Source organism: Strongylocentrotus purpuratus, unplaced genomic scaffold (genome assembly GCF_000002235.5).
Source record: "Strongylocentrotus purpuratus isolate Spur 01 unplaced genomic scaffold, Spur_5.0 spur5_contig_836, whole genome shotgun sequence".
NCBI lineage: Eukaryota > Metazoa > Echinodermata > Echinoidea > Camarodonta > Strongylocentrotidae > Strongylocentrotus > Strongylocentrotus purpuratus.
The window spans coordinates 46,108-61,367 of NW_022145542.1; the positions used below are offsets into that span (position 1 = coordinate 46,108).

The 15,260-nt window shown below is 36.5% G+C and overlaps 1 protein-coding gene across 3 annotated transcripts; it reads left to right on the forward strand.

Annotated features, from left to right (window-relative positions):
• Window positions 1–208: 208 nt before the first annotated feature.
• LOC752647 (BLOC-1-related complex subunit 6) lies at window positions 209–15,008 on the forward strand. Of its 3 annotated transcripts, none has more exons than XM_001175635.4 (6): window positions 209–281; window positions 4,812–5,557; window positions 8,458–8,642; window positions 9,251–9,334; window positions 11,229–11,305; window positions 12,436–15,008. In XM_001175635.4, exons 2-6 carry the CDS (start codon window positions 4,900–4,902, stop codon window positions 12,482–12,484), a joined length of 1,053 nt encoding a protein of 350 aa, XP_001175635.2. In that variant the 5' UTR covers window positions 209–281; window positions 4,812–4,899; the 3' UTR covers window positions 12,485–15,008. The 3 variants fall into 3 exon arrangements, with proteins under 3 accessions (XP_001175635.2, XP_011666940.1, XP_011666939.1); XM_011668638.2 differs by having other exon boundaries at window positions 4,812–5,413; XM_011668637.2 differs by having other exon boundaries at window positions 4,818–5,557.
• The last annotated feature ends 252 nt before the right edge of the window (window positions 15,009–15,260 follow it).

Below are 15,260 nucleotides of genomic sequence, written 5' to 3' on the forward strand. Positions count from 1 at the left end.
TGACATCAACCACTATGCACTGCAACCCTGGAAGAAACATTGATTTAGCTTCAAATAACCAATATACTAAAGCAAATCTCTTTGCCATAGTCATTAAATCTTCCTGCAGTTTATGCATTGCGCGCATGCGGACCAAAATATCAAGCTAGGCGGACCAAATTCACTGTTACACATTTACCGTTTTCCGTATGCGCTGCGTACCGTATAGATTACGTTTGGGATCCGACTGTACGATGAGCTGAGCTGAGCCGGCTTTAGCCCTTTTTAGCAGACCGATGAAGGTGAAATACTCTAAATTGTCTAAGATATAATAGACCTACAATGAATGTGATTTAAATACTTATATAGGCCTAGGCCTATTTGTGAACAAATATAATAACGTTAATGGGTATTCTTGCAATCTTGTGAAATAATCCACTGCTCATTCACTTCGTAGCGAGTAGCGGTTCATAACCCCGGTTCATGACATAATTGTGTGACTGTCTGTGTATAAAACTGTAATGCCTATGTCTGTGGGATTTCACCTTCCCACAGCTCACACCACTTTACACGCAAGTTAAGTGCGTGCAAAGCTAAGCTAAGACACTCGAACAAATACCTGGCTTATTTCACAAGGAGGCCAGGTATAGCCTTATCTGTGACAAACAGAAAAAGATATAGGTCTAGAGTCTAGTTTTCCTTTGTGAAACATGGCCTGCTCATGCAGACCAAACATAGGAGCATCACTATCCTGGCTGTGTAGTAAAGCTGTGCTTTTGATTCTCAACATTTCAAACACCACTGTACTCTGTAGCTGTACAAAACTCAACTGATTTCACTAAAAATCAGTACTTTAGTGACAGTTGATGACGCCTAAATAGCAGTAAAATACATTTTTCAACTTACTGATGTTAGAGATAAAGACCAGTTATGGTCATGCGATTGCATTGTGAAAGAAACGTTGTGGAATCGATCAGATAAGGTTGATCAGCATTAGTGTGTAGATCTACTGAAAGGTTCTGGAATCATCAAAATGATAAGAAATTTGGCCCAGTCTTCGAAAAGTTACAAGCACTGTACACAGAAAGATGTATATGGGACTACGCACACGTGGCACAACACGTGCGTTTATCTCTCACATTTATTTATTTATTTATTTATTTATTTCTGATCTTTTGACAGGGTAGCCCATTCACCAGCAAGTAGTGGTCTTCCATGGGGCCCTGAATGAACATATTTACAACGTTTATAACATTTATACAGAACAGTTACAAAAATAATACTCGTTTGCAAAATTAACATATATCATTAACCTAGTAAGCAGTAATGTCAATAGGAAAATATTAATTAAGTCGCAATTATGTGAATAAGACATGTAAATATTACAGAACATGCACGTAGTGTATGTACGGCTGAGCCATTCACAAATTACAACTTTGTTTAAACAATCTCTTAAATGAATTGACAGAGGAAGCCGTTCTCAACGAATTATCTAGCTTATTCCATTCAAATATGGAAGAAACAATTGGGCTACACTTATAACAATCAGTGTGAAATCTAGGCACACGTAAACATCCACTGTCTATTTGCCTTGTATGATGCTCATGTACATCATTAGGATTGATTAAGCCTACCTGAAGGTAAGAGGGTGCTAAGTTATGAACGCATTTATATATCATCATAACGCGACTTAACTCAAACCGCTTGTCTAGTGTCATCCATTTAAGACTTGTGAACAAATCAGCCGACGGTGTGTCATATGTCTTGTTCAATATTATTCTTGCGGCCCTCTTTTGAATTTTTTGCAGCTTAGTTGTATGAGAATGAAATCGGTTCGACCATACAACAGAGCAGTAATCTAATCGTGGCAACACTAGACTGTTATAAAGTAACTTTAAGGATTTTTGAGGCAAAAAACTCTTTGCTCTCTTTATCATGCTAATGTTTTTCTGGGTAAGTTTACTTACGTTTTCGATTTGTTTAGACCATTTCAATTCTTCATCTATCAAAAGTCCTAGGCATTTGGTGAATTGAACTCTTTTGATCAAATTGCCGTTTAATGAAATGGTGAAAGATTCAATTTTCTTGAGATTAGCAGGAGAGCCTATTAACATGACACAAGTTTTTTCAGTGTTAAGAACAAGACGATTTTCCTTAATCCATGCCATGACTCTGTTTAACGCAACAGTTAATTTTTCTTCCACAACAGTTGCATCATTTGCACTGACGGTAAGTGTCGTATCGTCAGCATACATATCTATGATACCTTCAGGAGTACATTCAGGTAGACTATTAACATATATTGAAAATAAAAGGGGACCAAGAATTGAACCTTGTGGCACACCTAATTTGATGGTTGATGGATGCGACTTGGCTCCTTTGAATTGGGTCACTTGTTGTCGATCCCCTAAATATGATTTGAACCAATAAATAGTCCTATTACTACAACCTATACAAGCTAGTTTATGTAGAAGTAGCTCATGGTCAACAGTATCAAAAGCCTTACGAAGATCTATGAAGGCAACTCCAGAAATTTCTTTGTTATCAATATTCAACGACCATTGATTTACAAGTTTTGCAAGGGCAGTAGCTGTTGAATGTTTAGGTCTAAAAGCAGACTGATTAGGGTGTAATAATTTATTCACGTCCAAGAATTCACTGAGTTGTTGGTGGACGGCCCTTTCTATAATTTTACTCACGATAGGTAATATCGAAATGGGACGGTAATTATTCAAAGAAGAAATATCTCCAGATTTGAATATTGGTACTACCCGAGCCTTTTTCCATTCACGTGGAACAACTCCTGTAGACAGGGATTTGTTAATGATATCACAAAGAGACTCTGCGATAACATTCTTCGTCATCTTTAAAAGTTTACAGCTGATGTGATCTTCACCAGTTGCTTTATCTATACTCAGATTATCAATCTGTTTCAATACAAAATCCTCAGTAATCAAATTCAAATTAAATTGCGAATGAGTTGGACCAATATTATTGTCCTCGTCTACTCTCAGTTGAGACTTATTCCTTCGCAGGTCCTTTGTAATCTTAGTAGCATTAGAAATGAAAAAGTCATTAAAAGCTTCAGCAATATTTGCATTGTCTGACACATTAGCACCATCAACATTTATGCTATTGGGAGATATAGGTAATGACTTAGGCACAAGGTTTCTCAAACATCTCCACATTTGCTTACTATTGTTATGATTTTGCGAGATCTGGTCTGCATTATATTCTCTTTTTCTTTTCCTCATGAGATGAATAACTGTATTCTTTAGATATTTGTAGGTGTCCCAAAGATCATCACTTTTGTTAGCTTTAGCAGCTTTGAGAACTTTATCACGTTCCGTCATAAGCTTAACAATCTCGTCAGATATCCATGGACATGCCTTTTTTCTTATCCGCTTTTTACATACTGGTATGTGCTTGTTGATTATATTAATAGATAAACTAATTTACCAAATATAACAATTAGTAGGCGGTTTCCCGGCAAATTTGTTATCATCATGTATTAGTCAAAACATATTCTTACACATGATTGGTAATAAGAGCTTCCATTTCATGTTTTGAAATTGGGGCGTTTCCAATACTGGTCTTTACCTTTAAAAAGAATAATTTAAAAATTCAAATTGTAAGTCTAGTGTCAAATTTGCCGATCAGCCCAACCGGTCCTATTGTGTGTAGTCTATGCAATATTGTGTGGTGTGTATATTGTGTATACCGGTAAGTCTAATAATACCTGCCTCACAGCAAGTATGCAGTGTTAGAGGTCAATATATATCCCTTACAAAAATGTACCATGGTAACCATGGTACTTTTGTCCAAATTACCATCCACCATGGTTATCATGGTACCAAAACAATGAAATACACTGTTTAATGACTCAATGTTTTCCATTGTTTTGGTACCATGATAACCATGGTTACCATGGTGAATGGTAATTTGGACAAAAGTACCATGGTTACCATGGTACATTGACTCTCTATGCTTTGCTGGAGTGGCTCAGACCCCCTGTTCTTTTTCAATGTGCACATTACTGCACATAGAAATTCAAGCAATACTGAGCGCTGTTCAGTGAGTTTATGTGCTCCCATTGGCTGATCCGCTCAAGCGGCTTCGAATTGAAGTAGAGAGCACAATGGTCCCGCCAATGCAAAAGATTAAACAACGCGCTGACATGTCGTGCTATATTCAGGTGGCGCACTTCACACATAACTGGCGCTTACTAGACACGCATTGACAAGGCGATGATGAGCATGCGCGAGATGCAAGCCAAAGTTCTACGTTACATGTACTGACACTGAATCTTGGAAGATCTTGACGACTGGAGCTACCGTATTCACCATGATCACTGTGGCACTAATGGCTGCTCTTTAGCAAGACATTAATCTAGATGTGCTACTCTCCACTCAGGTGTGGTACTCGGTAGGATGCGAACGTTAATGTGGTTGGATTTGCATATGTACACACTGTACGCACCTGTAAAATGGCGCCTGGCAGGAAAACTCCCCAGGGAGCAGAGTGTGTGCACTATTATGTGTGGATTAGCAATTGAATCCAATGTCCAGGGTGATCATGTAAAGCGCTACCGTAAGTTAGAAATGTAGTATTAAGCATTTTACAATTGTGAGTTTGTGACTATATTAATGTAATTTGATATTTTGTAGTTTTCTACACTTACATCTGTACATCGTAGATATCATGGCATTTGTGATAAACATATTAAGTGAATATTTTATATTTCTCTTGTCCTCTTACTTCTACTTCCATCTTTCACTTGTTCTTGATAGTTGATACTTTGATGCATTGATTTTGATTTTTTTTTTTGGCAGGTGCAGTTACCAAACAAAGAGGACACAAAGGATATGCTGATACGTTCTGAAAGGGTTCGACCCTTCAATGAACTGAGACTTTTGGACCATGGATGGAACAGAATCACCCGGGCCTCTGCCTGCCAGAGGAGAAGCAGAAGGTGCTCAAAGTACAGATGAATCAACACAGAAGACTAGTATGCAAAAACAATTATGGGATGAGGAAGAGACTGAAGGAGATCAGAAAGGAGATGGAGAAGGGAGACTTGAATGTGATCCTCTTGCAGAAGCAGCAATGAATATTCTAAGAACTCAGAAGCAACAGAAAGACCCGGATGAAGAAGAAGATGACGCCTTTCTGGATTATGGAGATAGTGATAGTATAGGTAGTGGAAAACATGTTGAACATATAGATTGTGCAGTTGGATGTGAGCAAAAGCTTGCTGATGTCTCAAAACAATTGGATGACCTTCACATAGACATTCCTGAACCCATGGTAAAGCTCAAACGCAGATCATCTTCTATTGCAGAACTTTCAGATGTGGAAGCGACGGGATCTGTGGAACGCTTTTCACCTCGAGAGGACCCTGTGGGGTCAGCGATGGGCTCCTTGCCCCTTCATGGTACGCTGTCCAGGGAAGGGGAAATGGTATCGTATGTTGCTGATGATCTCCTAGAGAAAATCCGTCAGAGTGTGGGTTCCTCCCGGTCCACCTCAGGGGCAACATCTCCTGCTTACCCCACCACCAGTCAGATGATGCCATGGGGTAGGTAAACCACCCCCCTTGGGAGTCTTGGCAGGATGTGACAAAACCTTACCTCTTTTTATCTGGGAAAGTAATTGGGAAAATTTCCAAAGCAAACTAGAGCATTGGAGCACAAAGTAAAATAGAATAGTCAATAGTGCATGCACGCTGCGCACCAACAAAATATTTTGTTTCATTTTTACATCGAATTGTTTTAAAATAACATACAATTTTAACACAGACCCCTCCTTACTTCACCCTATTTTTCAAACTCTCTTCTCTTTGTAGTTAAACAGTACATGAATTAATCTTAAGTTTCTTTAAGACTGACTCAGTTTTAAGTGAAATCATATAGAAAAGATTACCGAGAGTCCTTTTCAGGACTCCTCAATCTTCCCTCTCTTTCTCTCACATGGTACAACTGCAAGCCTACTGTATATATATTTTCAATTAAAGAAAGTATAATATTTTTAAACTTCATTTGGGAAAATGTTTCACTTCCCCCTTTTTTCGGTTGACAAGTTTGTTATGATTTTGTTGTTTTCAAATATTAAGTATTACCTTCCATTTGATGCCAATAGCGATTAATATTGGAAACAAACTTTAAGGTTTGCTTTTTTTTTATATTTAAATGAACAAGGATTTGTCACATTCTGGTGTGGGTTTACCTTGTGGTGAAATGTCCAAGCAAAAAAGAGCTATAAAATATAAAAATATTCTCTTGCGCATTTTTATTTTCTTATTTGTTTTTATTAAAACACTTACATTTTGTTGATCCACGAAAAGGCAGCTTGGTTTAATAGCATGCCACAAGTTCATTAATTTTTTTGTTTCATTTAGTTTTGTAGCTTGATTCATTTCACTTCCAAAATTCAGATTTCACATCACTTTAATATCAAGCTGTTCCTATTTCATTAGAATCTGAATACAAAGTCTAGCTTGAAGATGATGAGAATGATGAAACCACTGGACATTTGACCACTGAGTTGGATACTGGCATGTGGGGTTAAGCATGAAACCCTAGGGTGACATGGGAACCAATTGCATGGGAAAAGCTTACTCTATTAAACAGGAGGTGAATTTTCATTCTCTTCTCTACTGTAAAGCAGAATTGTTGTTTTGCCATTTGTGCATCTGTTTGCAAATGAAATGCTGCATTATTTGCATACATTTTGTTTTCATTGATCATCTCAAGGGTAAAAATGGTTCTCATTGTGTACATATTCATGTTACCAAGTACAATGTATTTTACCATTTTGTACCAAAGGAAATGAGGCCTACATGTACATGCTCATGAACATGTAATTTACATACATGTACAGTGTATGAACCATGAAGTACTGGTACATTATTTAACAACTGAATACAAGTTCATCGTGTACCTATTGCATTTCCATATTATACATGTACATGCACACTATGCATAATTGCTTATTAATGATAACTTTACTAACTTGCATGAGCTCAGATTCAAACTCACAATGATTTGGTTTGATTTGTTTGCTTTTCTTTAACTAATGACCAAGACTGAAAATTTCATTTGTTTTCTTCACATCTTTTAATCAAATTAATTCACAAAAATACAATGAAAGAGATGTGTCCTCAATGTAAAATATATATTGTACATGTAATGCACAGTGTGTAGGCTATGTACTGAGAAGACTTATTAATATCTGTTTGCTTGATTTAGTGTTTTGGATGGACTTGGGATGGTTATCTTGATGACCCACTTTCATTTACTCTGATATCTGGATTAGGTTTCAGGTCATTTCCTGATATTTTATCTAATACCCGTTTTGAATGTACAAAGTAGACTGGAATGAAATCAAGTTTATTGAGAATGTTGCTTATTTACCCCAGAAAATTCAGTTTCATTTTCTCATTATGTACTACAAAGATGTCAAAAATATTCATTCTTGTAATATTCATTTGATATTTAACCATAATTGTTTTATTATTGAATTGAATATACCTTGAATATATATGCAAGGAATCATTTCCTACAAATTCTTTTTATAAGATATTTGAAAGGCGTTTTTATCCTTCATTTACACAAGTATTAGAGGATTAAAGCACCTTTAAACTTGATTTCATATGATTTCAAAATTGTTAAAGCTACATGTAGGTTTCACAAATTTAAAGAGCCTGATAACCCCTAAAAGAAATTAATCGATCGTCATTTATATTTAACTAAACAGTGCCAGGAAGTAGGGAATTAATATAATACAGTTTGCTAATGCAGCTAAATCAAATAGGAAATACCTAAATATTCAGAGTTGATACCATCATAAAAATCACATGATAATTGGTTTGTAGGACTTAATTCCTGATCCTGAATGTGATTCATTCTGATTTTAGACTATTTTTTTTCTTTCTGTGAGGGTTATAATATTATTTAATTATTGAACAAATTTAGCAAGGTGCAGTTCTAATTTCAACTTGCTTGTAGGTTGAGCAATACTCTCTCGTGGGTAAGTGAATTCATTTTAACCTTGTCATGTACCCACTATGATTATCTGAACTCCACGTCAGTACAAGTAGTTTAAGAAATCATTATTTCAATCTCGCCACTGATAACCATATTTGTTGCAAATCCATTAACACCAAAATATGAAAAATGTACGATTGAATTATGACGGAGAGGAAGAAATCTGTAAATTCTGTATAGAAGTATTTCTGTAAAAGCCATGATAGCCATCCCTCGTCTATCTCTATAATCGGTCACAAAAATGGAATTACATGTTCATGTAAATACCCTGTGATAAAGCTTGGTTATCTGTCTAAATTTTAGACTCTAAAAACAAAATTCATTCAAACGTAACCATAGTCTTGTGAGTGAGATTCATGTCATCAGACATTGTGATGCATATTGATTTTTTTTTTAAATCATCTTCTATCTCCTGTAATACTTGTTACCATAGCAACAACCCCACCATCCATGACCTCTTCGTCCTCGTCAGCAACAGAGTTTGGAGTCGCCGTAGGTCCATCTGCAATGATTCCTCCGATAGACCCTGAGGCTATACAAGACCTAGAGAAGCAATGTCACATGGTCGCTGATAATCTCAACCTCATGCTGGGACACCTCTCAAATAGCTTGCATAATGTAAGCATCAGTATTTCACTGCAAGAACATCTTTTTGTTTGTTCCCCCGAACCTTGTACAGTACTTGTCAACATTGTTTCATCCTATTATCTTCAAGCAAAATTGAAACATTGACTGCAAATTCTTCTTTGCTCGTTTTATTGAGAAAATACCAAGTGTTAGAATGTATAATCTGCCCTTCTTACAGTGTTTGACACAGAAATCTTTAATGTACATTACCTTTTCTCTTAATTTGACAATCAAAATAAACATTTGATCAGTAGAGGTGTCATTGGATCACATGGTTCATGGTTAGAGTCTCGCCACAGCACTAAATGTCCTTTGGCAAGACATTAATCTTCAAATCTCACTCTCGACACAGGTGAAGAAAATGGGTACCAGGTAGGAAGAAATTCTTTGAATGCTTCAGAGACTTTTTATGGCGCCTCAGCTACAGCCGGGGTAAAAATATACTGTGTATTATAAAGCGTAGAAGAACACATTTATAAAGTACATGTAGCTGCACTATATAAATGGACCTATTATTATTTTTATTATTATTATTATCATTATCATGTGACATTGAGTGTATTTTTATATTTTTCTTCTTTTTGTGCTTACATGATCAGATGTCAGCCATAACAGTAGGTCACATACAGACATACAGAGATGCAGTAGAAAAAGCAGGAATTACAGTGGATCACAGTGTGAAGGTGAGCAGAACAATCCTAAAGTATCATTTATATCAGCACTGATATAAAAGTCAGTCCATTCCTATGATACATACTGGAGTTATTTCCCTTGTATCTACATTTTTTTTGATACAGTCTGTAAGCCAAGAATGTAATTTCCCAGAGTTGTGATACAAGTCATTATCATTTACTTTCATTCAATCAAATTAGCCTTGGAAGATAAAAAATTATTAATACTAAGGCCACGTCCCCGCCCGCTTCCTTTTTGAGGGCTGCCTCCTATTTTATTTTTAAAAAAATTGTATTTTTTTATTGTTTTTTTTTTTAAAGAAAAAAAACATGAAAAACACTGCTAAAATGGATCTATTTCTGATTTAAAAAAAAAAAAAAAAAATGTTGGCAGCCATCTAAAAAAATAGCCTGACTGTCAGGGAAAAAAAAAAGAAGAAAAAAGGCCTCCTCCTTCCTATTTTTCTAAAAAAAACGGGACGCTAAACATGTTATTTTTTTATTTTTTTTGGCCTAAGCATGCATAGAATTGCTATAAACTCATTGTTCCCAAACAAGTGGTGATATTAGATAGTCCTTACTGATACAAAGGTGTGATTGGTCCACAATTCATCACGTGATATTGATTGTGAGGATCGTAATTTGTATATTTTACTCCAGATTGCTACACACTATATATCTTGTAGGGATTACTCAGCTTGGTACACACCAACACATACTCAATAAGTTAAGTTCACACTGGTATATTTGTCTCAGATTCTGAAACAAAATTCTGGATTTTGCTCATGCTGCAATGATAATTATAGACCTTTAGGTCAGTCAGGAACCCCATGACTCTTACAAGCAGATCGCCTGTCTGATTATCAAGATATTTATGATTGGAATTACAAATTTTGAAAACCGTTTGCCGAACGGTTTTCATAACACTACAGTCTATTGGGGAAAAAGAGTATGGTAAAACCGGTCACTCAAAGATTTTTACTTTTTTGAGGCACTTCTTGATCATTTTGAAGTGCAATTTTTTTTAGAGCTTCAATTTAACACCATATCACAGACACTGATAACACGTAGGGCCGTGTATCTCAGATTTAACATTGTTAAACGATCCCTTTAATGATTCGGATATGATTTATTCCGGTTCGCCCGGTAGCGTCAATCTTGTGGATAATCAACAAGTCAACTACATATGACGTCACAACAGATTACATATCGATAATAACAATAACATAACACTGGTCATTTTTTATATTGACCGTTGTGTTGAAATGAGTATATTTTAGCATTATACCTATTGTTTGAGTTGTCTTTATAGCCATGTGCATTTGACAAGGAAGACTGGACGGCTCCAGAAAAAAGACATGACATGACAAGACAAGGCATGACATCGCAATGGAGTGGATTCACAATTAACAGCACCCCAACTGGCAAGCCGCGACTGGCCACTTTTTCAGCTCGCAGGTCCACATACATCTTTCAAACAGTGCAGCGCAGCAAGCTATTTAAACATTTCCCACCAAATATTGTGATTGAATCTCCTTTTCTTCTTGGGTATATAACAAAGCCACAAGTGATACAATGTCGACTTTTTCCCATGATACGTCATGTCATGTGAATTTGAGTCTAAAGATCGGTGGCACTCCTTTGGGTTACGTACCCAATTTGCTAGATAGAACTATAGATTGTGAATCCATATTATTATGTAATCAATGCTATCTAATAGAACAGACATTAACTGGAAATGGATGTACATGTAGTATACATTTGTAGAACCCCAGGGGAGTTAATTCCCTTTGGCCGTACGAAGAATGAAAACATCGCACTCCCTACCAGTCAATATATGTTTAGTGTTAAGATGATGTAGAAGGATGGGTAACTATTTCATTCTTTTTTTCCATTTCTGTTGCAGGCGATGTATGCTCTTATGGCCAAAGTGGAAGAACTGAATTTTTCCATGCCAATGGTTTATGATCTTGCCAAGCAAATGTATCCTTTAAAAAAAAAATGCAGATTGGAGAAGGTTTTAATTCACAGATCAGTATGAATGATCTGGGCCCCGTCTTATAGTTTGCAGTCTCCTATCTCTTATCTTCATAGTTCTGATTGATATCAATCGCAAAGAAGTTGCGATTAATATCAACTCTTTATAAGACGGGGCCCTGATGTTGGTTTTCAAACCATTTACCAGTACCTGCTTTTTGTGCCTGAATTAGTTCATTGGTTTGTGCATTTTAGAGATGTTGTAGTCAAGTGGTTTAAACTTGATGGAGATGTAAGTATTTTAGGTGCAGGGCCTGACATAGCACTAGTGTCCTTTGGCAATTTAAAAATGTACAATTCCCACATTCTACCCAGGTGTATTAAGCCCACTGCACACTATACAATCTTTCTGTCTTCCAATCTTTTGAAGAAATGGCAATCATATTACTGTAGATATAGAAGTCTAAACATCATATTTCTGATTTAGGTTTTAGATAATGATAAGAATGCTAACAACCCAAATTTAAGTGCATTTAAAGTTAAAGACCAGTTCTGGTCATGCGATTACATTGTAAAAGAAACGTTGTGGAATCGATCAGAAAAGATTGATCATCGAGTACATAAGTATTGGTGTGTACTGCAAGGTTCTGGAATCATCAAAATGATAAGAAATTTGGCCCAGTCTTGTTAAGTTACAAGCACTGAACACAGAAAGATTTATATGGGACTATGCGACACGTGTGCAATATCTGTCGGGTACAATCCCACTACTGGTATGGTGTCACTATGATTCTGAGCGGATTTAGCTATTCCCTCAAGGAAGCGTGAAATCAATTGTAATTTTTATTAATGATATGACCATTAAGACATTTGAATGCTCTTATCATATGTTATTGTAAATTCTACCAAAATTAGATCGTATAGTGTGCAGTAGGCTTTAAATGGGTGTATCTGGTAGAGAGGAAATTCTTGAATGCTGTGGGCACAAAAACAATCTAGCTCCTTTGCTTTTTTAGTATACATAAGTTGTTTTGTTTGATTTTGCTGATTTTCTGTCTCTGATTCCATTATGTATGTGTATCAATCATTTGATTTTCGTATATGAACTGATTTCTCCTTGACCGTAATCATTACAGTAAATCAATCAATAGTCAACTTGATGAACTGGAGAGCCTATGTAAATGAGCTTCTTGTGCAGCATAGTCATGCATCTCCTGCAATGAGCTTCTTGTACAAGCATAGCCAGGCATCTCCTGCAATGAGCTTCTTGTACAGCATAGCCAGGCATCTCCTGCAATGACCTTTTTGTACAGCATAGCCAGGCATCTCCTGTAATGAGCATCCACATTATCCTTGGATGAAGATAGTCTTGTGCCACAAAGATTGCCCAAATCAGTCTTGAACACTGCCTGCAGAGCTATCTCTAGATGTCTTAGACTAAAGAGAGTAGACATACTAAATGATACTTGCTGTATGGTATCACCCTACGACATGCATGTACCAGCCGAGTGTTTTCATCACATGCAGGTGCAGAAATCCAAAATATGAAATGAATTGACCCCTCATCCTTTCCTCCCGAGTATGAACCATGCAGAAAGAGACACATTTTAGTCCTCCTCATCACACCATTGGCCCTTTGATGGCATCATTCATTATCATCATCATCGTCGTCGTCGTCATCATCATTACGCGTCTGTTTTTCCCATGCTGTGGGGTTGGACATTTCATTTCCTTTATGGCTCTTCTCCAAGAATCCCGGTCTTCAGCATCCGCCAGGGTGAAGTGATGAGATGCTCTCATATCTTCGTCTAACGTCTCCTTCCAGGTTTTCGAGGTCTGCCACAGGGTATTGAGCAGGCAGCCTGGAATCCGTTGCTTTCTGAAGCCAGCGGCTTTTTTTTCTCTCCAAGCCATCATAGCCCAAGGATGTTCTTGTCATCTAGTGCCACATGAGCTTTTATTTGGTCCCAACAAATCTCTCCCATCAGGTTCCAGTGACACATGGCCCATTTGGCCAAGTGGCTTTTTTTTCTCTCCCAGCCACCATATAGGCCAAGGATGTTCTTGTTATCTAGTGCCACATGAGCTTTCTTTCGGTCCCAACAAATCTCTCCCATCAGGTACCAGTGACACATGGCCCATTTGGTAATGTGTGCCTCAGAATATATTGACAGTGCAAGAGCTAATGGGATTACATGAGATTAGACAAAACATGTGTGTCTTTGGGAAGGGAAGGAAAGTGGGACACTTTTTAGTCAGTCTTCACCTACATGTACCAGAATCTTGCATCCCTTAAGATCTTGAAGGGTTGATATATCCCAGACAAGATCATGCACCCTGCACTGGATGTATTTATTGTATTACCCAAGAATATACATGTATAAATGTACTGCTCCTAAGTGTACTTTGTACATATATGATTTTATAAGATTACACATCATGTCAATTGTAGTCCTAAACTGTTATTCAGAATATTTTTAATCATCATTTAATTTTTCACTTTTACATCGAGTCATTTGAAATTGAAAAATATGATACAGATATTTTTAGATTGGAAAATTATGATACAGAAACAGATATTGCTTGGACATGTATACAGATATATTTTTCTCTGTAGATCTACATACTGGAACGTATATGTCAACAGAGAACAATTTAACAAATATGTTCTTCTACAGTTTATTAGTACTGTATACATTGCAAATGAAATTGAGCACATATCTGTGAAAAGTTTTATGTGCATATTAATGCAAAATTAATCCAAGCTTTATGTGCCATGCACCAAGAAGACAGTGCAATATCCTTTGAAGACATTGGACTGGTAGAGAAGTTATGCCACATTTTGCTTGACAGTTCCAACTTATGTTTTATTCTGACATTTGAAATGTCCTTCTTGCACACTTCAAACTTTAGAAGAAGAAAATGTGTCAATTAGTGTCTTGCATCCGCTAATTTTACATTCATGCATTCAATTTGTTGAACAGTGACATTCCTAATTTCCAAATTATTTATTAGAAAATGTGAAACATGTACTCGCAGCAAAGATGTGTTGTGCATGGTTGTACGTGTGTTTAGATTCAGTCATTGATAATTTGTATATATTTTGTTTAATATGGATGGTGCAAGATTATGTAATCAGCTTCTATGCAAGTTGCTTGTCTTCAGATGTGTTATTGAAGATGAAAATAGTGTAACATTGACGTTTTGTTCTGGGTAATATGATGTAATTTTTTTTAAATGCATGTTGCATAACAAGAGCACATTGCAGGTATATTTATAACTGAATATATGTATTTCAGGTGTGTAACTATTGCTGCCTACTTTCATTATGCAGACAGTATCTGAGCTACTGGAATAGCCAGTCATGATTTTTTTTTTTTTTTTTTTTTTTTTGGGGGGGGGGGTTCACTCAGGCTTCTGAGATTTCAACAATTCTTGCAGCAAGTGTGTGAAATGAATGGCACCCTTGTGTTAGTGGGAGAGTGATGGGAGCTTTTACAAATTATGTATAATAAAATTGTAAATGTGATTTTTGCAGAATCATTTGCTACTTTCCTTCAGTGTTCAAGCTAAGGGCCATATTAGGGAAGCATGTTTAAAGCCAGAGTTCTCATTTCTAAAGCAGTTCGGAAGTGAATACAGACATTTCTTTTATGCCATGTACTTCACACTAATGGGAGTTCAAGGGTACTTCATACAAACAAATTTTTTAAAAATTCAGGTCCTGATGTTCATTAAAAATACAGTATACATGTATATCTCTTCACTTATAGGGCGTTGCAAAAAAGTTGCGATTGACCGATATTTGCAATTGATAGCAATTCAACTTTCTTGCAATGCCCCACTAGTCTCCTAAATATCCTAGGATTTGTTAGGATTAAAGTTTTAACAATTAAATTAAGTTAACTGGATCTAGCTTTTATTCCCCCCCCCCCCCCTCTCTCTCTCTCTCTCTCTCTCT